The sequence below is a fragment of the Triturus cristatus genome, chromosome 6, assembly GCF_964204655.1.
Source record: "Triturus cristatus chromosome 6, aTriCri1.1, whole genome shotgun sequence".
Lineage (NCBI taxonomy): Eukaryota > Metazoa > Chordata > Amphibia > Caudata > Salamandridae > Triturus > Triturus cristatus.
Window position 1 is genome coordinate 1,465,912,354 of NC_140589.1, and position 26,229 is coordinate 1,465,938,582.

A 26,229-nucleotide genomic window follows, 5' to 3' on the forward strand; every position below is an offset into this window, starting at 1 on the left:
TTCACGGACAACACAACTGCCATGTGGTATTGCAACAAACAGGGCAGGGTGGGGTCGTGGGCCCTTTGTCAGGAGGCTCTGCGCCTGTGGACATGGCTGGAACATCAAGGCATTACCTTGGTGGTTCAACACGTGGCAGGTTCTCTGAACGCCAGGGCGGACGAACTCAGCCGCCGGTGCATGGTGGATCACGAGTGGCGTCTGAACTTGGACGTGGCGCAAGGTCTCTTTCTGCGATGGGGAGAGCCTTGGTTAGATCTATTTACCACCGAAGAGAACGCGCAATGTCATCAGTTATGCGCGTTGGAATTTCCAAGGCAGCACTCGCTCAGAGACGTTTTTCGTCTCGAGTGGAGCTGCGGTCTGTTGTACGCCTTTCCGCCTATACCGCTTCTGCCCAGAGTGCTGAAGAAGATCAGGCGCGACCAGGCCCAAGTTATTCTTGTGGCTCCGGACTGGGCTCGAAGAGTATGGTATCCCGAGCTACTCAGTATGAGCATCGATCCCCCGATCCGTCTGCCTCTTCGGGAGGATCTTCTGTCGCAGCAGCAGGGAACGGTCCTCCACCCGAACCTGTCCAGTCTCCACCTCCATGCTTGGAGATTGAGCGGCGACAGTTGACACCTTTCGATCTTCCTCCCAAAGTCTGCGATGTCATCTTGGCAGCCAGGCGTCCCTCCACTAAAACGGTGTACGCCTGTTGGTGGAACAGATTTGTGACATGGTGCACAGCTAAAACTGTGGATCCCCTTTCTGCCCCTCTTTCTGAGTTTCTACTGTTCCTTCTTTCTTTGGCCCAGCAGGGCTCTGCTCTGGGCACGCTTAAAGGTTATCTTTAGGCCTTCCTACGGCTTCCTGATCAGCCTTCTCTTTTTAAATCCCTGGTTGTTAACCGTTTTCTTAAGGGCATTATGCATACGTTCCCACCTGTGCCCTTCATAATGCCTCAGTGGGACTTGAATCTTGTCTTGACTTTTCTGATGTGCGCTCCCTTTGAGCCCCTTCATAACTGTCCCTTACGTCTTCTTACTCTCAAGATGGCTTTCCTGGTACCTATCACCTCTTCCAGGAGAGTGAGTGAGCTTCAGGCTCCTTCTTCCAAACCTCCTTTCCTTTCTGTTCATCCGGACAAGGTGGTTCTGAGGACACGTCCTTCTTTCTTGCCAAAGGTTGTCACGCCCTTCCACATAGGGCAGACCATCACTTTGCCCACCTTTTTTCCGCCGCCGCATCCTTCAAGGGAAGAGGAGCGGCTCCACCGTCTGGACCCAAAACGTGCGCTTGCATTCTATCTGCAGTGTACACAGCAGTTCCGGGTGGATGATCAGCTCTTTGTTGGCTACATGGGCGCCAAAAGAGGTTGGGCGGTGCACAAACGGACCATCTCTCGGTGGGTCGATCTGTGCATCAAAGCCTGTTACTCCTTGGCCAAGAAGAAGCCTCCTGTGGGACTGCGTGCCCATTTGACCAGGGCAACTGCAGCCACTACTGCCTTGGGGCGCGGTGTCCCCTTGCAGGATATTTATCAGGCAGCTACGTGGCCCTCGCTGCACAAGTTTACCAAGCACTACTGCCTTGACTGTCGGGTCCGGAGAGACTACTTCTTTGGCTGTTCTGTGCTCCGTGACTTTCTAGTGTAATCTTGTTCGCAGACCCTCCACCGGGGTTGGTATTGATGGGGTATCTATTCTAAGGTAAATGTATATGTATTTATATAGCGCTGAATCACCCCTAGGGGTATCTCAGCGCTGTACTCATACCGCTGAAGGAACCCTTCCTGGCTTTCCGTGTGAAGTGTCCACTCCTGGGCACCCCCATGGTGAAGCCAGGCATCCCAGCGCTGTTGGGGCTGTTGTGGAGATTAAGCAAGCTATTGCCCAGAGTTGCAGCGTGGGACCCATGATTAGAATAGGCACTGAGGCGAGAATATCCGGTCCGAGGAATTTATAGCCCGAGACCCTGCCGTGGCGGGAATCAAACCGTGGTCCCGGACCAGTGCTCTGCATCGAGATCTGCCGCTCTAACCATTGAGCCACACTTCTCCACAAGGTAAGGAATCTATCACTAACGTGTCTCTTTCAGATGCACAAGTTACTACTTGTGTAACGATATATCTGTAAGAGACATTAGTTAGTGATAGATTCCTTACCGCCCCACCCATCCTCTCCGTTCTGCGAACTAATTACTAGGGTTAAGGTCATCCCCTTTTAGGGCCCTAGTTGTATGCACCAAAGGTCAGTTTCTCGCATGACTCTGCGTTTCGGCACGGAAAGTTGTGTACAGACCTGACGTCAGCACGCATGGGTGGTGCCTAAGTAGTCTCCGTGACGTCGTCCCGGCGTGCACGACGCCAGTGACGGGCGCGAAGCCGCACGGCGCAGGGGTACTGCTAAGCAGAAACTTTCCGGATCCAGACTGACGCCTCGGGAATATTCTAAGGTAAGGAATCTATCGCTAACTAATGTCTCTTACAGACCTATCGTTACACAAGTAGTAACTTGTGCGTCGAGTACGATGCCGAGGTTTTTGGCGTGGTCCGTGGGGGTCGGTGGGCTTCCGAGGGCGGTCGGCCACCAGGTGTTGTCCCATGCTGAAGGGTTGGTTCCGAGGGTGAGGACTTCTGTCTTCTTGGCATTGAGCTTTAGGCAGCTATTGGTCATCCAGACTGCAACGTCCTCCATTCCTTTCTGGAAGTTGAGTTTGGCAGTGCTGGGGTCTTTGGTGAGGGAGAGGATGAGCTGGGTGTTGTCAGCGTAGGATACGATGTTGAGGCCGTGCTGTCAGAAAATGGCGGTGAGGGGGGCAATGTAGATGTTGAAGAGGGTCGGGCTTAATGATGACCCCTGTGGGACTCTGCAGGTGATTTGCTTGGGATAGGAGAGGAAGGGTGGCAGTCTAATTCTTTGGCTTCTTCCGGTGAGGAATGATCGAATCCAGTCTAGGGCTGTTCCTTGTATGCTGGTGTTGTGTAGTCTGGCGACGAGTGTGCGGTGGGAGACGGTGTCGAAGGCTGCTGATAGTTTGAGTAGGATAAGGGCTGCGGAGTGGCCTTGGTCCAGGAGGGTGCGAATGTCGTCTGTGATGGCGAGCAGGGTGGTCTCGGTGCTGTGGTTGCTTTGGAATCCGGATTGGGACGGGTCGAGGATGGCGTTGTCTTCGATGAATCGTGTCAGTTCCCTTTTGACTGTTTTCTCTGCAACTTTGGCTGTGAAGGGGAGGAGCGAGATGGGCCCGTAGTTCTTGAGGTCAGTAGGGTCAGCTGTGGGTTTCTTGAGCAGGGGCCTGACTTCTGCACGTTTCCAGTCATCTGGGAAGGTGCCTGTTTCGAAGGTGGTGTCGATGATGCTATGTAGTTCAGGTGCGATGGCAGTGGTGGCTCTGTGGTAGATGTGAGGAGGGCAGGGGTTGGTGGGGGCCCCTGAGTGGATGCCTTTCATGGTCAAGGCGGTGTCTTCAGTCGTGATAGGCGTCCTGGAGGAGATGGTGGGCTGGCTGGTGTCTGGGTGGTTGGCCGGCTGTAGCGTCCGGTGGATGGTCGGCGAAGTTGTCATAGAGGTTTTTGATCTTGAGGTGGAAGTAGGTTCCGAGCTTATCGCAGAGGTCTTGAGATGGGGTGATGTCTGTGACTTCGCTGCGGGGGTTGGTGAAGTCCTGAATGACACTGAAGAGTTCCTTGGAGTTGGTGGAGTTGGCAAGGATTTTGTTGTGGATGAAAGTCCTCTTGGTGGTTCTGATTCGGTTGTTGTTGTCCAAAATGGCATCCTTGGAAGTGGCTTAGTTTTTGGGTGTCTTGGTGTTTCTCCAGTTCGTCTGCAGATGCGTCTGGCTTCTTGGAGATCGGTGGTGAACCAGGCGGCTTTCCTGGGGCGCTGTTTGTCAGGGTCGCTGTAGGAAGGTGGATATCTGACTATGGTTACCCCCAATTTTTTTGCCTAGTGTCTAGCTGGTTTTTCGACTTAGTTGGCCTGAGATCCTGCTATTCAGGATCTCAGCCTGGCTGTTCTCTCTTTAAAATGGACTCCATGTACCCTAGGTACATAACCAATTGGAAGTGGATCACCCTGTCAGCCCCTGTACCAGTGTACACTAGGTACCCAGGGCATTGGTGTACCCAAGGCCTGCCAAGGGCTGAAGCATGTATTATGCCACCCCAGGCTTGGCCTAACAATTTGACACAACTGGCTGATCACTGAGCTGGGGTAAGTTGGTGTAATCACCTCTTACTTAGGTGTAGTATACCTATACCTAACCTTAAATGGGACACCTGGTAACCTATAAGTCACTCCTATGGCAGGCCTTAACAATCCTGAAGGCAGAGTGCTTGGTTCCATGTGAGATGGTGCTCTGGCATGAGCTGAGCCTGTCTGCAGTGGTCGGAACAACTTCCTTCTACTGTTTCCAGATATCGTCATACCATATACTCTTAAGTGCATTATGAACCTCGCGGTTAAATGCTATCTTTGGTTTGGCTTTATCAAAACATGTCGAGTAAGGTGTCATACGAATTGGAATACTAACCCCTCGCCAATTCTGGCGACGGGGTTAGCATTCCACCCTTCTAGAGGGACATGACATGTACAGTGCCTGAAACCCGGGTAAAATCAGACATAGCCTCAGCTCCACAAAATGGATGCTGCCACCACAGACACAAGTCTGCCCTCCTGCTGCTGGGAGTCCTTCCAGCTTGGGAGGTGTGGACAAAGGGTTTCCTGCCAGGGGAGGTGCGTGCACCACCCCAGACAGGATTTTGTGTATTGGTCAGGTAGGGCTTGAAAGAAACCAGACATGCCTGTGGCTCACAAGGAGCCTCGGTGCATATGCCAGTTCAAACCGGTCCTGGGGCACACCAGTCCCGGGCCTGGGGCGAGCTGGACAAAGGATTGGGGGTGTAACCACCCCCCTTCCTGGTCCCACCCTTAGGGAGGGACCTAGCAGGTAGTCCGGCCCCTAGAATCCGCTTAAAGGTAGGAGCTGTGTCCTAAGACTTCAGACATCCTGGAATCAACTTGAAACTAAGAAGAAGACGGGAACTTCGACATTCTGCTGCACAGAAGACTGAAGAAAATCTCCCCTGTGGTCAGGGAGTGACCACCTTGCTAACGCAAGCACCATCCAGCGAATCAACGTCTGCTTTGCCGCCGCCTCCCGCCGGAGCCCGAGCCCAGAGACTGACAAGACCTGGACCTCCAGACCTCTCACCGCCCGATCCACAGTCCCTGAAAAGAGGAGACCCGTGGAGGCACCGAGACACGTGGAGCCAGCCATCTTGAAACGACTACGACAAGCTGACAAGTGCAACAACCGAGGCTCCCTCCAAGTTGTGCTTTGGGTCCTGAGAAGCCCAACCCTCGAGCAGCATCTGCACCAAAGGTGAGCCCTCCAGCATCTCCACGATCTGCGTGGGGCCCTTCTGCATTTTGCCACTCGACGCGCCTAACCGGTTGCTGGCCCGCTGGCTAGTGGCCATCTTGGCGACGAAATCTACGACAAACACCGCTGGTCTGGTTGCTCCAGACTGGCCCTTGCTCCCCTCCAAAGGAGCAATCCCTCTGACCTTGCTGGTCAGAACCAACAGCTGATTTCCGAATCCTCCTATAATTGCTTTTGCCAAGGCTTGTTTGCTTCGATCAAGTCGCCGACACCGCCGACAGCGAGAGCCTGCGTGGGACAGCTCGTGAGCCGACTCCTGGACGTCGTCGACCTTCAGGGACCACGTGGCTGCGGAGACAAGCTACCCCTCATCACCTGTTTGCACCCGACATCGCCTGGTACCCACCTGGTGCCACGCTGGTCACTGGCTAGTGACTGTGAACACTGTCCCCTCTGCTTACAGGTCTTCAACATCTCCGATCCACTCTTGGATCCACTGCATCTCTCCCGGACCGACCGCCTGCAGCATCTTTGTCTTCAAGCTCCACGGAACAGATAGAAGAAACCCGACGCACTTCGAGGCCTATGCACCCGCTTCCTGTGGGTGAGGTAAAGCTGGCACACCTGTGCTCAAGTGTAGTATTACATCTCTAGTGCCTGTGTTCCAAATCTTAAGTTCCTAGTCAACCCGGAAGATCTCCTTTGCAGTAACTTTGTACTTTTTACGCACCCATTGAAACCTATGGGAGCACGCGTGTGACTATTTGCTCTGCACACGCCACCCGTGGACCTCCTGGTCACTAACTGACGTTAGCTCCTTGTAGGCCCAGCGATTCTAGAGGCCCTAGGCCTTTTCCCTTTCCTGTTCGTGGTACTTATACCACTATTTTAGTATATGGTTTGAGTGGCCACCAGGGCCTATCCATATAACGTGCAACTTCTGTGTATTCTGTGATAATCTTGTTTGACGATTTGTGCTCCTGTGCTCATAAAGAGACTAGGGGTTACTTTGAGAAATAAATACATATATATTTTGAATATATATCTGTGTGGTGTCCTTTCATTGGTATAAAAGGGGGTTGCATTTGGTAAAACAGCTGGCTTAACACGCTTCACGAGTTTAGCCTCAAAGACTGCTTAGCCTACGCTACCACTAGGGCAGCTAGTCCGAAAAGGTTGACTTACAACCACACCATAAGGGTTGCTTGGCATGGTACAAGGTGATCACTTTAACTAGTGAGCATCATATACCAGGCCAACTTCTCACATTGGTGAGCAGCGGTTGGATTTGAGCTTGCTGTGTTTTACCATTGTAATCTCTTGGTTACCAATTGAAAGATCACATAGGTACCTGTAGGTACATATAAAACAAGATTAGATATACATAAGTTCTACTGAACTTAGTTGTTGTAGAGCAAAGGGAGTAGCACACCCTGACTACAACTACTAGATAGGTTTAGTAGGTAAACCCAAGTGTAGGTAGATTGCAACACATCCACCCACACTTAAGAGCAATGGCTGGGGCAGAGGGGTCCACTGTACCCATCTCTGTTGAGAGTGACCCCCAGAGGGCAACATCCAGCTTTGCTACCCTTAATCAGAATGAGCTCAGGCATTTGGCAACTCTTAGAGGCCTTAAACAGCCCAAGAACCCAAACTCTGCTGAGCTCAGAGAGCTCTTACAGAATGATGAGAATCAGAGAGCACTCAAGAAAGCTTCCCAGTTAGCCCCCTTAGGGTCAGGAACAGGAGGCCCCCCTTCTGAAGATACTACAGAGGTACCCAGTTCCAATAGCCATCCCTTAGATGAGAACCATACTACAGGGGAGGAAAGTGGTGAGGATACAGAAAGTAGTGATGATGAAGGGAGAACTAGCCCAGTGCCAAGTATTATACTTGGCCCAGCTAAACTAAGGCTATTGGGGACTGACAATGGGTTCACCCCATTGGATCTCCCCAGTGGACTTAACACAGGGCTTGGGAGGCAAAGGAATCGCTCAGGTGACTCCAATGCTTCTCATGGCTCTAGAGGCTCTCAAGGTCACTCCAGGAAAAGGATGACCACCCCTCAGAGGAGGGAACATGAGGCCAGAATGCAGGAAGCCCAGCTGAGGATCAGGAAGCAGGAGCTAGAAGTAGCCCTGATGGAAGAAAAACTGAACAAAGCTAGGCAACCTAGAGAGAGTGGGTCTATACCCACTGGTGGCAGCATTGTCCCTAAGGACAAAAATAGGGTCTTTGATAATAGGAACCTGTCTAAGGTTGTGCCCCCCTACAAAAGTGGGGATGACATCCACAAATGCATAACTGCTCTTGAGAGAGCCTGCAAAGTACAGCAGGTTCCTGAAGACCAGTGGGCAGCAATCCTCTGGCTCTCCTTTGAAGGAAGAGGCAGAGACAGACTCCTCACTGTTAGAGAAGAGGATGTCAGAAACTACAGAGTCCTGAAGAGTGTTCTGGTTGATGGGTTAGGCTTAACCACTGAACAGTACAGGTTAATGTTCAGAGACACCCAAAAGACACAGACTCAGGACTGGTCTGAATATGTTGAATGTGCCACTAAGGCTTTGGAGGGTTGGTTGCTGGGAAGTAAGGTATCTGATTATACAGGATTGTACAATTTGATGATGAGAGAACAGATTTTAAGTAACTGTCAAAACCAGCTCCTCCATCAACACCTGGTAGACTCAGATTTGACCTCTCCCCAAGAATTGGGAAAGAGGGCAGATAAATGGGTCAGGACCAGGATCAGGCCTAAGAATCAGGGTGGTGACCAAAAGAAAGATACCACCAAACCTCAAGAGAAGGGAGGGGATAAGGCAAAAGAGAAATCTTCCTCAGGGCCCCAAAACTCCACACAGGGTGGTGGGTCCCAAGCTCCCTCCTCTACCACAGGTAAAAAGCCTTACTGCCATGAGTGTAAAACTCCTGGGCATTGGAAAACTGACAGCAGTTGCCCAAGGGCTACAAACAAAACTGTTCCTCCAATTACTCCTGTCACACCACCTATTACTGTCAGCAGTAATCCCCCAGGTGGTGGGAGTGCCCCCAAAAATGTGGGTGGGTTTACTTGGGGAACACAGGGGGACCCTGGCTTAGCCAATTCCCCTGCAGCAGATACTCTTGTCTGTGATGGTGGCATGGGGTTTGCCAACTTCACTGGCTGTCCCAACACTTTGGGTAGGTACAGACAGGAGCCCTACATCAATGGTACAAAAGCTGAGGCCTACAGAGACACTGGAGCTAGCATCACAATGGTGGCCCATTGGCTAGTTCCCTCTGAGCAGCTTTTGCCTGGTTTCTCCTACCAGGTGACCAACATTGATGGCAAACAGAACAGTCATCCCATGGCAGAGGTATGTCTCAGCTGGGGAGGTGTCACTGGCCCTAAAAGGGTGGCAGTGTCCCCAACCTTGCCTGTAGACTGCTTACTGGGGAATGACTTAGAACTCTCAGCTTGGGCTGGAGTTGAACAAGACACCCATTCTAAAATGGTGGGCCTTTCACAAAAGGGTAGTGGGGTTGTGCCATTCACAACCCCTGTCCAAATAGATTTCCTCCCTGGAAAGGTTGGAAGGGCAGTGGTAGCCACAGCCCAGGCACAGACAGACTTCCCTGTAGAGACTGGCAGAGCTGTGACAGTCACAGCTCAAACACAAACTGAGTGCCCCCCTGAAAAGGTTGGCAAGGCTGTAATGGTCTCAGCCTATACTCAGACTGACATAGGTGTAGTGAAGCCTGAAACTATGGATCACTCCACACAAACAGAGAGTAGTGGGGGGGAAGAAAAGTCTCCCTCTCCCCAGACATTAGGAAAAAGTCAGCCTCCTCAGGGAGCTGACCTCACCCCTTGTGAAGGAACTGCCCCAGAGGTAGCCAGGCCTGGCCTGGCAGAGCCTCTGATGTCAGTGGCCCCTTCCAAGGTGGGACCCAGTCTGGTGCAGGTAGCCTGCCTCTCTCTACCCTGCCTCAGTCAGCCCAGGGCTGCAGAGGTCAGGGAGGCCAGTGGACCCCAAGAGGGCCCCTGTCCACAAGAACCCCCCCATCAAAAGAATGAGGATTGCCTGGCTAGTAGCCCTAGTCAGGTGATGGGTAAAAACATTCCTGAGGGATCTCCTTTACAGGTAGTTAGGGACCTCCCCCAGAGGGATTCTGTTGGGTACAGGCAAACATGGGACCTTAGGGCCCCAGACCTGACCTGTCCCTCCAGTAAGCCCACAAAAGGGACCCAGCCTCCAGCTTTAAGTAGCCAGAGGCTGACCCTGAGAGCACAGTGCAACTCAGTTAAGGAAAGAAAGGCATCCATGGTGGAGGGGGATTGGAGGAAGGTGAGGCCTCACTTTGAGGACACTCACTTCAGTACTCCATCTCAACACCAGCCTTTTGCTTTGCCAAGACACACCAAAGGTAGAGATTCCCTATGGTGGAGACCCTCTGATACCCTTAGGGTGAGGGATTGCTTAGTGGACCATGAGACAGGGGGTAACCATGCCAGTGCTGGTTCCTCCTTATATGGCCACTTGGGCAATATAGGCTTACCTGGTCAAGGTCAGCCTTATCTCCCTTCGTTTGGGGGGGGGGTTGTGTAGGAAGGTGGATATCTGACTATGGTTACCCCCAAATTTTTTGCCTAGTGTCTAGCTGGTTTTTCGACTTAGTTGGCCTGAGATCCTGCTATTCAGGATCTCAGCCTGGCTGTTCTCTCTTTAAAATGGACTCCATGTACCCTAGGTACATAACCAATTGGAAGTGGATCACCCTGTCAGCCCCTGTACCAGTGTACACTAGGTACCCAGGGCATTGGTGTACCCAAGGCCTGCCAAGGGCTGAAGCATGTATTATGCCACCCCAGGCTTGGCCTAACAATTTGACACAACTGGCTGATCACTCAGCTGGGGTAAGTTGGTGTAATCACCTCTTACTTAGGTGTAGTATACCTATACCTAACCTTAAATGGGACACCTGGTAACCTATAAGTCACTCCTATGGCAGGCCTTAACAATCCTGAAGGCAGAGTGCTTGGTTCCATGTGAGATGGTGCTCTGGCATGAGCTGAGCCTGTCTGCAGTGGTCGGAACAACTTCCTTCTACTGTTTCCAGATATCGTCATACCATATACTCTTAAGTGCATTATGAACCTCGCGGTTAAATGCTATCTTTGGTTTGGCTTTATCAAAACATGTCGAGTAAGGTGTCATACGAATTGGAATACTAACCCCTCGCCAATTCTGGCGACGGGGTTAGCATTCCACCCTTCTAGAGGGACACGACATGTACAGTGCCTGAAACCCGGGTAAAATCAGACATAGCCTCAGCTCCACAAAATGGATGCTGCCACCACAGACACAAGTCTGCCCTCCTGCTGCTGGGAGTCCTTCCAGCTTGGGAGGTGTGGACAAAGGGTTTCCTGCCAGGGGAGGTGCGTGCACCACCCCAGACAGGATTTTGTGTATTGGTCAGGTAGGGCTTGAAAGAAACCAGACATGCCTGTGGCTCACAAGGAGCCTCGGTGCATATGCCAGTTCAAACCGGTCCTGGGGCACACCAGTCCCGGGCCTGGGGCGAGCTGGACAAAGGATTGGGGGTGTAACCACCCCCCTTCCTGGTCCCACCCTTAGGGAGGGACCTAGCAGGTAGTCCGGCCCCTAGAATCCGCTTAAAGGTAGGAGCTGTGTCCTAAGACTTCAGACATCCTGGAATCAACTTGAAACTAAGAAGAAGACGGGAACTTCGACATTCTGCTGCACAGAAGACTGAAGAAAATCTCCCCTGTGGTCAGGGAGTGACCACCTTGCTAACGCAAGCACCATCCAGCGAATCAACGTCTGCTTTGCCGCCGCCTCCCGCCGGAGCCCGAGCCCAGAGACTGACAAGACCTGGACCTCCAGACCTCTCACCGCCCGATCCACAGTCCCTGAAAAGAGGAGACCCGTGGAGGCACCGAGACACGTGGAGCCAGCCATCTTGAAACGACTACGACAAGCTGACAAGTGCAACAACCGAGGCTCCCTCCAAGTTGTGCTTTGGGTCCTGAGAAGCCCAACCCTCGAGCAGCATCTGCACCAAAGGTGAGCCCTCCAGCATCTCCACGATCTGCGTGGGGCCCTTCTGCATTTTGCCACTCGACGCGCCTAACCGGTTGCTGGCCCGCTGGCTAGTGGCCATCTTGGCGACGAAATCTACGACAAACACCGCTGGTCTGGTTGCTCCAGACTGGCCCTTGCTCCCCTCCAAAGGAGCAATCCCTCTGACCTTGCTGGTCAGAACCAACAGCTGATTTCCGAATCCTCCTATAATTGCTTTTGCCAAGGCTTGTTTGCTTCGATCAAGTCGCCGACACCGCCGACAGCGAGAGCCTGCGTTGGACAGCTCGTGAGCCGACTCCTGGACGTCGTCGACCTTCAGGGACCACGTGGCTGCGGAGACAAGCTACCCCTCATCACCTGTTTGCACCCGACATCGCCTGGTACCCACCTGGTGCCACGCTGGTCACTGGCTAGTGACTGTGAACACTGTCCCCTCTGCTTACAGGTCTTCAACATCTCCGATCCACTCTTGGATCCACTGCATCTCTCCCGGACCGACCGCCTGCAGCATCTTTGTCTTCAAGCTCCACGGAACAGATAGAAGAAACCCGACGCACTTCGAGGCCTATGCACCCGCTTCCTGTGGGTGAGGTAAAGCTGGCACACCTGTGCTCAAGTGTAGTATTACATCTCTAGTGCCTGTGTTCCAAATCTTAAGTTCCTAGTCAACCCGGAAGATCTCCTTTGCAGTAACTTTGTACTTTTTACGCACCCATTGAAACCTATGGGAGCACGCGTGTGACTATTTGCTCTGCACACGCCACCCGTGGACCTCCTGGTCACTAACTGACGTTAGCTCCTTGTAGGCCCAGCGATTCTAGAGGCCCTAGGCCTTTTCCCTTTCCTGTTCGTGGTACTTATACCACTATTTTAGTATATGGTTTGAGTGGCCACCAGGGCCTATCCATATAACGTGCAACTTCTGTGTATTCTGTGATAATCTTGTTTGACGATTTGTGCTCCTGTGCTCATAAAGAGACTAGGGGTTACTTTGAGAAATAAATACATATATATTTTGAATATATATCTGTGTGGTGTCCTTTCATTGGTATAAAAGGGGGTTGCATTTGGTAAAACAGCTGGCTTAACACGCTTCACGAGTTTAGCCTCAAAGACTGCTTAGCCTACGCTACCACTAGGGCAGCTAGTCCGAAAAGGTTGACTTACAACCACACCATAAGGGTTGCTTGGCATGGTACAAGGTGATCACTTTAACTAGTGAGCATCATATACCAGGCCAACTTCTCACAGTCGCATAGTGGGGGAGGTAGTTTCCACAGTTGGAGATCCAGGTGTGGAGTTCACTGGCTGCGATGTTGGCGTTGGATGCCGGGGTATGGTTGCCTCAGGTGAGGGCGAAGTTCAGTTGCTCGTCGGTGACCTAACTCCAGTTCCTTCGTGGTGGGCGTGTGGCTGGTTTGGGTGTCTTGGGTTTGTCAACGGTGAAGTGTACGCAGTGGTGGTCAGTCAATGGAGGTTGGTTGTGTAGCAGAAGTGAACGCTGTTTCCTGCTGCGAAGATGGGGTCAAGGGTGTGTTCTGCTCTGTGGGGCGGTGTAGTGACGAGTTGTTTGAGTCTGATGTTGGCGAGGTTGTCGCGAAGGGTTGTGGAGTTGGGGTCGCTGTGGTTGTCGAGGTGGAAGTTCAGGTCTCCGATGAGTATGTAGTTCATTGAGGCACTGGCGTGGGGTGCGATGAGGTCAGTGATGGAGGCAGCGAAGGGGGCCCGGGGGCCGAGGGGTCTGTAGACGAGGGTACCCCGGAGTGTGGAGTTGGGGCTGGTCTGGATCTGCAAGTGCAGGTGTTCGGCAGAGGGGAAGGTTTTACTCGAGGTGGTGAGGTGGAGGGTGTTTTTGTGGGTGATGGCGAGGCCCCCTCCCGGGTGGTTGGGGCAGTCCTTCCCCTGGATCTTATATCCGTCGGATGGCGTTGTTGATGTTGGGGGCGGAGGAGGCGTTGGTCCAGGTATTCCGTGAAGAAGGCGATGTAGGGCGAGAGGGAGTCTAGTAGGTTCTAGATCTCTACGGCGTGTTTGTGCACGGAGCGCACGTTGAGGAGGATGCATCTTAGGATGTCGCTGGTGTTTACATCGGTGGTGGTGGTGAAGGTGTGGAGGCAGGAGAACTGGCTGTGGGTCGGGTTAGGCGTGGCATGTTGGCAGTCTCTGTGCCTTCCGGAGTTGAGTGCGTGGAGGGTGGCTGTACTGTAGCGGTGGGTGGTTCGAGATGCAGGGTCCCTGGCGCTGGTCGCGGTCGGGTCGCGTTCAGGCGCAGACGGGCTTGCCTTTGGCACGTCTTTGGCGCGACTGCGTATCGGCCACCATTAAGTAGGGGAGGGGGGGCAGGAGGAGAGGCTGGGAGGCGGGAGGGGCCGCAGGGGCAGCAGCGGCGGGAACAGGCAAAATCAGCTTAATAAGCTTAAGAATAAATTAAAAATGAAATGAGGCGGGAGAAGGGGGGATAAAATAAATAAATAAGGGAGGTCTGAGGGCTATAACGTGGGGCAGGACGTGGGCTGAGGCAGGCAGGCAGGATCGGCAGCGGAGCAGGCACCAGGCGCGAACCTCACCAGGCGGAGCCGAAGAGACTGCGGCGCAGCGACGGCACAGCGGAGCTGCTGGGGAGAGAGTTTTACCCAGACCAGAAGTTAGCGGCCACCATTAAATAGAGGAGGGGGGCGGGACGAGAGGCTGGGAGGCGGGAGAGGGGGCTGTCCAGGGGGTTGGGGCCACAGGGGCAGCAGCAGCGGGAACAGGCAAAATAAGCTTTATAAGTTTAAGAATAAATTAAAAATGAAATGAGGCAAGAGAAGGGGGGTAAAATAAATAAATAAGCGAGGGCTGAGGACTGTAGCATGGGGCAGGACGTGGGCTGAGGCAGGCAGGCAGGATTGGGAGTGGAGCAGACACCAGGCTCGAACCTCACCAGGAGGCGAAGAGACTGGGCGCAGCGACGGCACAGCGGAGCTGCTGGGGAGAGAGTTTGACCCAGACCAGAGGTTAGGGTCTATTTGTTGGTTCCAAAGAGGGCCCTTAGGTTTTTATATCGATCGTAACAAGGACCACCGACTGGACGATCAGCGTTTCATTTGATTCACCAGAACAAAGAAGGAATTGGTGTACAGAAGAGGACCATCTTGATGACTTGTGCGCTGCATTAAAATCTGCTCTTCATTGGCAAAGAAATGGCCTCCGGAAGACATGAGGGCTCACTCGATCAGAGCCTCGGCTGCAACTACTGCATTAAGACATGGAGTCCTCGATATCGGTCCGGAGGCTGCGTGGGTGTCGCTCTGTGTTCACACAACATTAATATCCGGACTGTCAGGTCGGTTGAGATGTGTATGTTGCCCACTCGGGCCTGCTGGACTTTTTGGTTTAAGTCAGTTTGTAGCCCCTCCTCCCTGGAGGTTATTGCTGGGGTATCTATTCTATGCTAAGTGACCTGCGGTTAGAAGTCTCATCCAGAAGAACAAGCTTCACACCTTCTTTAATGCCTCTTCTGGTAGAGACTCAATCAATCTGCAGATTCCTTACCAACCGCTCCTTCTGCGAACTGCACTCCTTCCTCTGGAAGGGCCCTCTTTATCTTCCTTTCAGCGGTCACAACCATTCTGACGTGGCTTCGCGTCTGGGGGCGCAGAATGTATTATGAAAGAAACTGCGATGGCGCCTCTATAGGTTCCATGCACGTCGCACCTGGTGTGGACGACTTTGACGCTGAGTCATCAGCGCCACATACTGGAGCACAAAGGTACTGCTGATGATTGTTCAGAAATAGTCTGACGCCTGGGAAGAATTCTTATGTAAAAACTGCGGTTAGATCAAGTAAGTAACTTGTTCTTTAATGACATAATTTTTCATCAATTTGTTTTTTTGCTGTTATGATTTAATATTGCTATACAGACCTCGATTTAAAATTGCTTTTTTCTTTTCTCGTTTCTCATAGTACTTTAACTCAAGAAGCTGCCAGCTAGTTCTTGGTGCTGGAGCACTGCAAGTTGTTGGTTTAAAAACAATAACCACAAAAAACTTGGGTATGTGTACCTTCCGTAAAAAACACTTTTATTTGCTTTTGGTTTTAGTAACATGTACCACAGTCAATCTGTTCTAGTGAATCGAATGCATGAACAATGTGTCATCATTTCTTTTAGTCCAGTTTTCATAAAACAAAATAATATAATTTAGACAAAAGTTTTGTAGGCGACGTTAGACAAGGGGAGCAAAAACTGCTTATGGAAGAATAAGTGGATGAATCATAGCATGAGGAAGTCAAAGTGCGACCTGGAAGTAGCCCAATTTCGACTGCAGACGAAGCAAAATCTATACCAGTGAACCTCTAAAAAGGCAATTAGCAAGCTACCAAATGGCAGTGTTGGAATATGCTTAGATTTTGTACCCACACATAGGCTGATTATAATGGAGACTTGGATGAATTTGTACAAGACAGTGAGGGAGTTGAAACACTTTGCCTCAATACCAGAAATAACAAATAAAAAGGACAAATAATGAAGAACGATAAAAGGACATATAATGTTGACGCTGTACAGTGCTCTGCTGCCTTTTGGCTAGGCTTGAGCTATAGTAATATTATATACATACATACATAGATGGTTGAATAAGAACTAATTTGACAATTATGGACTGTGAAACTTTCAAATGTTTTTTATGAACTTGAAACACATGGAACTGTACTTTAAAGTGGAACCCTGTATTGTTAGACATTTCCCCAAAAGGGACTGCCTGAACATAGATCAATGTAGATTTGTTAATTTATTAATAAATGTGTGTTAGAAATCTCCGTAACTGTGCAAAAGACTTGTGGTGCCATCTCGGTGACATACCTAGCTAGTCTTTTGATTTTGTGATCACATAAGATGTTAATCTACAAACCTTATTGAACATCACAAAGATTTCGGGCTGTATGGTACCTTTTAAGCGCCTGTTCTGATAATATATTGAACCGTGAAGAAATGCTGAAAGTAGCAATGGTGTCCGTGTGTACCTTTTAGAAATGTGATACTTTCATTAGGTTCCTAAACAATTCTTAACATTTACAAGATGTATTATAAGAAATCGAGCAGTTTCATTACAAAAAAACAACACATCTAAAAACGTAGTTCCTGTGGAGGCCATATGTGAGAATAAAGAAAATTCGTGCACATGTTATAAAGTCGACCTCTGAGGCACACATCACAACTCATCAGGTTTGTGGTCGGTTTCCCATGCTGTACTCGTTCCTTGCTTAGGTTCGGAATCATTAATTTTTATTGTTGAAGATGAGCATTCGAGAACAAAACAGTGAAAAGGATAAAGTTACCTTCATGGTGATTTATTTCCTCTTATTCTGTAGGCTGTGCCCACATACCAGTTTATCAATTTGTAGGTATCCCTGCCAACTAGTGACTGAATCATACACTACTTTTACAGCTCTTTAAATTCCGACCTTTGCGCAGCGGTACTGCCTGCACTTGCAAATATTGTATATGTGCCACCCGCGTCTCTGCGTATATGCACACCATTGCTAGATCCCTTCAGTATGAAAAATGAGAAAGTGCATGACTCCTAGCCAATGGCTGAGGCATTGCTCTGATCATGGAAAAGAACCTGCATGCTAAGAGTAACGGAAATGAAATAGAAGTATCTTTATCCTACTCTTGCATCCCAAGTCTTTTCCATGTCCATCCTTTATGTGGATTCCACAGCAATTGAGAATGAGACGAGAAAAGGTGGTAAGGCAGAAAGGCCAAGACAATAAGGTTTCATCAAACTTCCTGGCCAAATTTGATACATCTAGTCGAGGAAACATCTAGAATGTAGTGTCGGCAGAAAGGTTGCATGGTAGCCCACATAGCCACATGGCACATATGCTCTGCTATGTACATGTCTGGGGACGCCGTCTTAGCCCTCATGGAGTGTGCCCTTACACTGTTTAAAGATTGGGCTCTATGTAGAATATGGCACTGGCTGACGTACGGTCTTTAGCATCTAGCTATGGCACCCTTAGCACTGCTCAATCAGCATTATTGCTCCAGAAGGTTGCAAAAGGTTGGTCTGAAGAACACAGATCACTGGTTTGGTCAAGACGAAAGCTAACTTTTTAATCAAAGTTGCACTTGATCTACTCATTGAAGCAGATCATGCAGCCGCAGCAATCACCAGTTGTTGAGATTAATTCCAAATTTACTTAATTCTTTTGGTGGGGTGAATGGCCTAAGTTTGACGGCTATGTCCAGATGTGGGTCCCTTGCTCATTGTGCCATATGACCCAAGCTATACCTCACTGACGAGGTCTAAGTAGATCAAAACCAGTCTAGGGTTGCCGGTGTTCTCATCTAAACAGGATCTTGTCTGGCAGGTCAGGCTGGACCGTTCCTATTGGAGTATGACCAAGTCTGATTTGCAAATGGCTGGTCTTCTGAGTTGCATATTGGTTAAACATGCTGGTTCAGGGTGACCCGAGTGATTGACAGTGGCTGAAATTGATTCAAGTATTATTTCCATCATTTTGTTGTTTGTTGCTGCGGATGCCGTAAGTGTGACGGGTACGCCCAAACCAGGTCCCCTGCTCTCTATGCCACAGGAGTCAAGCTATACCTCGCTGATGAGGCCTCAGTGGGCCAAACCAGTCTGGGGTTGCTTGTGTTCACTTCTGGAGGCATCTCAGACTAAACTGTTTCTGCTGTTGGATCAAAACTTGATTTGCGAGTGGCGCAGTGGGTAAAAATGATAGCCTGCAATGTAGTCCCAACAACTGCAAGTTGCTAAGAGTAATTCAAGCATACCTTCCATGACCTTTTTGTTTGCTACTTGGCTTAGGAGGCATGGGGATGTGGGCAGAAGTGTTAAAGAATGATGTAATTATTTAGGTGGCACTCTGACACTAATTTAGTTATGAAGGAACAGTCAGACCGAAGAACCACCTTGTCCTTCTGGAACACTCTGCATTTAGTAGTCAGTTTTCCAAGAAAGGCACGTTCGATTGGGAAGTTGTATTGGCTTAGAAACTTCTATATTAGTCTGGCATGAATTAAATTGAGGTCCAGGGAGGTTACAGGACACAATACTGGAGGGAAAAATTACAGTAGCCCCATCACATAACTCTTGACTATCTTCCTTGGCCAAGGAGGATTAGCTCCTGCTACCTCCAGGGTACTCCATATGGGTATCCATGTGCCCCCTCTCTCAGCGAGATGTTGTAAAACTTTACTTTGTAAGTAAGCAAGTTGATGGTCTTTGCCAGTGTCCAGTGATAGAACCTCAGCCATTTGCTCTTACACTGGATTCTGATTAAAGGATTTCTGGCAGCCGACTTTAAGATCTCAGAGGAGAGGCCTAGTAGTTGAAAGTTCACTTCCTCAGGAACCAAGTTTTCAAGTAAAGCAACTATAGGGGAGGAGTAGAGCACTCTTGCTCCATTGACATCAAGCCTCTCGGCTACTACAGCCCAACACAGTTTGTCTGTGGAAGGTGCCTGTAATTCGGAGCAGCAGGTTCACTGCCAAACCTCCTGGAGACCACACAGTCTCAAGAGGGTTGGGGAAAGGAATATAGATATGCCCCTTTCTGATGGATACATTTAACAGCAGCTTTCTCACCATGTGAATATTCTCCTAGGTATCAGAGCAGTACTCCTGTGTGCCGGCAGGTGGTGTCAGGTGGCTCCACTTTTAAATTGTTTTGCTCTGGAAGTGCCCAGCAGAGCAGCACACTAGGGTCACCCATGCACACTGATATTGGTTGTTTTCTTTCTGCATGTTCATACGCAGATCTGGAGCTCCTCCTTGGCCTTCAACACCATTTATCGTATGAGTGTGCAAGGGAAAAATGTCACCCTCTAAGACAACAGGGTTCAAGCTGTGTAGGGACTATCGCAAACAGGTGTCTGTGACAAACTCTGATGAAATGTGTCTTTGGTGCCTAGGTTCGGACCACAAATTCATGACCTGTGTCCAGATGAATCTGAAGGTCATACCTGACTGGGTGAAGCTGAAACGAAGCACCCGTTACCGCTCTCAAAGTTGTTCGTGTGACATATAATAGTGGTCAAAGTTTTTGGTCTAAGAAAAAGCATAAGAAGTGAAAGTGGGCAATGGGCCCCTGCCACCACTATTGAACTCCAAAGAGGGCACAAGGGCATTCATGTGCTTCCCGGTCTTGCTGCTGATGTACACCAGAGCAGATTCAGAGTCTAATCTCAATGCACCTCGAGTTCCGAGGCCATCGGCCAATTTACACTGAGTAGAGGCCTTCAGAGAGGCCATGCTGAGCATTTTTGCCACAACACTGGTTCCCTGTGGTGCACCTTTGGGCCTAAAGGATCCACAGAGACTGTTTATTGGACTTCTGCCAGCAGGTCTGCCCTCATGCCTTGTGTGCCTCTTGAAGCAACAATGGGTTCTGCTCTGGTTCTGACTTCGGTTCGGGTGCCACCTCCTGCACTAGTTCTTTGGCATCAACACTAACACCCCAATAGAGGAGGATTTACAGCCCATTGTGCTATCGGACTCTAAGCAGAATCCAGCTTGACCTCGACTGAAGCTGCATCCGTCTTCAACCGTTACACAGCCTACAAGCATCCCTTCTGATTTCAACACTTTGCCCTTACCACAAGGTAGGGGTGAAACTTAGCACAATCTTTTCTGTACTAAGTTTGATAATGACAGTTATAATGAAGGAAATTATTATATCCCACAATATGATGAAGAAAACTGGTGTGAGGAGCTCCAAGATGCCAGTGGTCTGAATATTTCTCCAGATAATGGCCTAGTGTCCTCCTTCTGGTCCTGCTACTGAAAAAAGCCTCTTCTTTGCTATGATTATGCGAAGGGCGGAAGAAGTCCTAAACCTATAGCTCCCTGCTATAGAGGTGAAGACTATTGTTTTTACTGAGGTATTTCAGCCTGTTCAAGCCCCTAAAGAGCCTCTTTTGCCATTTAATGAGGCTCTCATGGATGCCCTTTTGGGCACTTAAGCAAAACTATGTGTGGATCCAGTAAGTAAGTAAAACAATTTATAAAGTGCACGAATGCCAAGGTATTTTGGCGCCGAAAGTAACAAGTAATGTGTACTGTTTCGGGAGGGCCATGTTTTATTTCGCGAGGGCCATGTTTTATTTCGCCATGAGGGGAACAGCCAGGTCTTAACCATTTTCCTAAACAGGAGTCTAGTAGGTTGCAACCTAGTGGTGACCAGCAATTCATGCCAGAGCTTAGCCGCCTGATATGAAAGACTTCTACCCTTCCATCTGGCCTATCAAGTTTTGGGGACCTGAACTAGTCATTTGTTGGCAGATCTAAGGTTCCGCCGCGGGGAGTGCCATCGGAAAAGTTTCAGCATGTCCGACGACCCCCCCCCCCACCATACAATACTTTATGCACCAGGGTTAAATTCGATGCACTACTTGACCGGAAGCCAATGAAGCTCCCTAATGCTGCTGGAAATAGGATGGTATTTGGCGATGTTGAGCAGCACTCGCGCCGCGGCATTCTGTAAAGATTGAAGTTTTACTAATTGGTGCTTGTCAATGCCCAGGAAAAGTGCATTGCTGTAGTCAATTTATGAAAGCATTAATCCACCTGTTGATAGGCAGATCGTTCGTTGCCATCGTCCTGCACCAGATGACCCAACACTTCTTACACAGCATCCAATGCCAGAAAGTTTGGTGGCACAGGTATCTATCAGTAAAGCCAATCCAAAAGCCTTCTCTACCACCCCACTTGATTGTTAGTCCTGGGCATGGCAGTAAGACCTGATATTAGTGTCTTTTAATGATAGTGCCCCGCACCCCCACCTTGTAATCCAGAGGTATTTTTACATACAGTTAGAATGAGCACATTAAAGTAAGTGTCTACTGAGAATATTCTGTTGTTGCCCTGCTCAGCTACCAGTACCTGTGTCAAAGCCCAAAATTTCAACTTCGATATTGAGAGGAACTGGCTTAGCTTCTAAAAATCAAGGATGGCTTAGGTCCCACTTCTAATTTACTTTATAAGGAAGTAGTGGGAGTAATATCTCTTGCTTTTTTCTGGGATGGAATTGACTCAATTGATATGAATGAGGATCCTTTCTTCTTCCAACAAAAGGTATTGGGAGGCTAACTGGGTCAGAGGCATCCAAGTTAGTGGCGGTCCTGGTAGCTGAAGAAAGAGCACATCTTTCGTTCATCACTGAGAGGACCCGTACATTTTTGGTTATTTGATTCCTCTCTGTGGTAGTGAATACAAAGCCTTCCTCCTTCTGGTGTGAAGTGGATCTCCTAAGAAGGATGAGTGGTTCATGGGGAACTACTGGGATAGACCTTCTTTGCCTCAGGTAAGGCTGGGGTAAGGAGCTGGTTTTCCTTACTGGGGCATCTCCTGTTTGCCTACATGCTTCCAGAGTAAGAAGAGGCTCCAACTAGTGTGTTTAGTCTAAAATAGGCCTGGGACTTGAGCATCATCATAAAACTTTATTTCGGCAATCAAATGCCATAAAAGCATCATAAAAAACATGACTAAAAGGTACACAATTTCATCAAATAATTACAATTAATTAACCCCTTCAGCGCTGCGCGGATTTCCGCGCAGTGCTGAAGGTTCTGAGCGCGGGCGGGGCCATGACGGAACGGTTCCGTCATAAGCACAGCCCAACCGACGTGCATGACGGAACCGTTCCGTCATAAGCGTCGAAGGGGTTAAAACTAGAACTTTAAAAAAGCAGATAATACAATATAGTCAGTAATGAAGCCGCACCCTTGCCCCCTAGTTACAACCATACCAATGCGTAAATTGGCTGACTCATAATGTTCATGGGCAGTCATTTTGTTGTGTCAAAGCCTTGAGGATCGCCCTTCGAATATGCCACATATTGAATAAAAAGCGTGAAATAGAATAGACAATAGGCAATTGCAAGTTTGTTTTGAATATCCTATATGCTTCGGAGCAGCGGCAAGTCCCCAGATTTCTACATAGTTGGAGTAACCAACGGGCTCTAGCCTTTCTGTACGCCTTACAAAATAATAGCACATGCAGCTCTGTTTCATCAGGGTGGTTGCAGGCCGGGCAACCCCTATTTGTGGTCGCCTCCCAATTTCAAGTAAAGGTACGTAGCGGCAAGGCACCATGCCTAAACTGGACATACAATTTTTTAGCAAGTAAAGGCTAAATATCATCCATAACCAGTTCCAGGTTATACCTATTTTTTAAAACGAAGAATCCCACAGTTAGGTGGCCGGCGGTTGATTTTTGTTCAAGCTCTAGGAGCTTGCCCGCTCTATAGCTCTCCATCAGAGACTTACTTGGTAATGATAAAGATGTGACCTCCGCGTTATTCCATAGATCACCCATCCCCTCACAAATATTCTTAATATTGGTCAGCCAGGTTATCCTCCCCGCGCCACGTATGCCCATGACCTAAATTAATTCTTCTCTATAGGCAGATAGCTCCGGGGTACTCCATAGTCAACGCCAATAGAGGAGGGGCCTGAGGGCCACCTCTTCTGAAATTGCCCTAACCCCAAGATCTAAACGGAGAGGTATTAATGGGGTACTATTGGGAAGGTTCAAAAGTTGTCTGATAAAGATATTCTCTATTCGTGTCAGAGGATAAACTGGACAATGGCCCCAGAGTTCTGCTCCGTAAAGAGCAGCAGGTCTAGCCTGGACAGTGTAAATTTCTAGCACTGGACTAAATGTTTTCAAGGAACAGTTCCTATAAAGTTTTAATATACCCCCCGTTGTTTGGGTGGATTTCAGTCCTGCTTTATTTATTTGGGCGCCCCAATCCATTTTTTCTGTCAGGGTCAAACCCAAATAATCAAAAAATGTCCCTCTCTCAAGGGGTCTACCATCCAGGGAGGGATTGGGGCGAGATGATCTACCTGCATTGAAAGCCATAGACTTAGTTTTTTGCAGGTTGATTTCCAGGCCCCGCTGCCTGCAGAAATCGCTGAAGTTGTCAAGGGTCCTCTGCAAACCCATTGGGGATTTTGCGAGGAGAAGCGTGTCATCTGCAAACATCAGGGCCGGAATACTTCGCTTCGCTAACCTGGGGGCATCGATGTTCCTCCCTTTATTCAGGAAATCTATTAACCCATTGAAATAAAGGGAAAAAAGGGTTGTAGCCAGGACACATCCCTGTCGAACCCCTCTTTCCACGGGCATAGGGGCCGAGAGTTCTCCATTCTTCCCATATCTAATACGGGCATAATTGCCCTCATGGAGTCGTTCTAACTGATGGCACAGGTAATCAGGAACTCCCATATCTCTTAAGGTTGCCCAAAGATTAACCCTTGGGACCAGGTCAAAGGCAGATTTCAAGTCTACAAAAATAAGGTAGAGACTGCCTCCCTCGATGGTAACTGTTTTCCAATGTAACAACTGCAACCTAAAGAGTTGATCAATCGTGGATGTCTTGGTCCGAAACCCGGCTTGGAGGGGTGTTAGAATCTCATATTCCTCCATCCAGCTTTGGAGGCGCCCCAATAAGATTCGGGCAAAAATCTTCTGCCCGACGTCAATGAGGCTGATCGGGCGGTAATTAACGGGCAAGAGTGGGGATTCCTTTTTAAAGATCGGTATTAATTCTGCTCCCGCCCAGGTATGGGGAAGTGCCATACCTAATAATACGAGAAAGCAAAAGACACACAATTGATGGACGGAATTCAGAACAAATCAAAACATTCACCCCCAGTCAAGAGATCTGGATTAGATCCATCATTCTTTTGCTCACCATGCCACCCCAGTTTAGACCTGGCCATATGCAAATCAGTCTTCACCCTGTGCCTCATGGGAACAGTCCAGCCCGAACTGCAAAGCCAGGTCCTACCTGGACCGGAAACAAGCATCCTAGGACCGGTTTCGGGGTTTCACCCCTCTTCAGCCGGGATAGCTTGATTCCAGTGGCACAGTGAGCCCAGGACTCATGTCTGAGCATACCTGGGGCACTTAGGGCGAGAATGCAAAAGACACAATTGATTGTCGGAATGCAGAACATATCAAAACATTCACCCCCAGTCAAGAGATCTGGGTTAAATCCATCATTCTTTTGCTCACCATGCCACCCCAGTTTAGACCTGGCCATATGCAAATCAGTCTTGACCCTGTGCCTCATGGGAACAGTCCATCCCGAACTGCCAAGCCAGGTCCTCCCTGGACCGGAAACAAGCATCCTAGGACCGGTTTCGGGGTTTCACCCCTCTTCAGCCAGGATAGCTTGATTCCAGTAGCACAGTGAGCCCAGGACTCATGTCTGAGCATACCTTATAATACAGCATTAAACAACGTGGTCAAGTGCGGTGCCCAGATCATAGGTTCAGATCGATACAGATCTCCTGGGATCCTATCCAGACCTGGTGCTTTTGCAGGTAAGATCTTCCCTAGTGCATCAGTGGTTTCTCTTAAAGATTAAAGGAGCAGCATCATTATCCGTATCCATGTACCCCATAGGCCTAACAATTCTCTCAACCCCTCCATTTTCTCTTCTGTAGAGGAATTCAAAATGTGCCCTCTAGATAGTTTCATCTATATTTGGTTCTATGGCTGGTTTACTGGCCTTGGTATCATTATTTATGATATTCCAGAAGGACCTCGGATTGTGTTTTTTTTTTTAGTGCGCTTCCGAGGTCCTCCCATTTTTGGGCTTCCCAGTGGTTTTTAGCTTTAGTTATAACACTTTTATAAGAGGCTCTGGCTAACTTAGTTTTAGCATTATCGCAATTTTTAATGGCAGATATTGAGTTTTGGCTGCACGGCAGCTAGCATTGAACCATTTGTGTTTATGCATTCTGGGGGCTCTCTGGGTTTAATTCTGGAAAAAGAAGGTGGCCAGATTATCAACCAAAAGCTGATGATTTTGTGAGATCTTATGGAGGGAGTTTGATGTTCCCAAATCCTCTATTATTCGAGAAATCATTAAGAGATGGGGAACTATTTGGTGGTAAAGTTTGGCCCTTTTATCTTGGGATTGAGAAAACTCAGCCCAACGAACTCTTCTCCCGCCATTAGTTTGTATCAGGCTTTGCACACGTGAATGGGAATCAACCTGGGACACAGCAACACATGGTGATACCAATTCTAGGATAAGAGTATCATGGTCGCTATCGTGCCGCGGGATATTTTTAAAATCGAGCACCTTGTACCAGAACCGTATATCCAGCAACATATCAATAATTGAAGTGTGGGCTGGTCTATTATTGGTGTGGTTTCCCGGGCTGTCTGATCTAGTGCGACCATTACATGCTCTTAGCGAAAAGTTCAAGGTAAGGACCTGGATCTGGAGCACTAATGGGGTCCATACCCTTGCTGGCGGAATATTACGTTCGGGGATTGACCAATATTGGTCCTCCTCCTTAAATTGGTCCCCGGCCAAACCAGCAAGCGGTTCGAATTGGCAGTTAAAATCACCGCCAATAATTATACCCCATTGCGTTTGGAGGGTTACAAGTAGGGTATTAAGTTGTTCTAGGGTAGTGGACTCCTAACCCTTGGGAGTTGGACGGGAATAAAGATTTATGAGCAGGATATTTTGTTTTAGCTGGGTTGTTAAAAGTACACAGAGAATATCACAGGAAGAACTCTCTATAAGTGTAGCCTTACAACCTAGATGGACTTCTACCCATGTTGACAGTCCACCTGAGGGTCTATCTCTCCCAACGTGTGTCGCTAGAGTGTTAAAAACGGCAAACCCCTGTCTATTCAAGTCCTCTCTGGACCATGTTTCCTGGAACATGCAGATATCGTACTGGTTTATGAAGAAACCCCAATCGGGTTTCTCCAGTTTAGATGTTAGTCCGGCT

At 49.1% G+C, this 26,229-nt stretch overlaps 1 protein-coding gene across 5 annotated transcripts in view; it reads left to right on the plus strand.

Moving 5' to 3' along the window:
- The window catches only part of VPS54 (VPS54 subunit of GARP complex), a 541,872-nt gene that overhangs the window by 384,825 nt on the left and 130,818 nt on the right, over positions 1-26,229 (plus strand). For all 5 annotated transcript variants that reach the window (XM_085612543.1, XM_085612546.1, XM_085612547.1 and 2 more), the window contains one exon: positions 15,403-15,490. In XM_085612543.1, the coding sequence (XP_085468669.1) occupies positions 15,403-15,490 (88 nt within the window). The remainder of the gene's footprint in view (positions 1-15,402; positions 15,491-26,229) is intronic.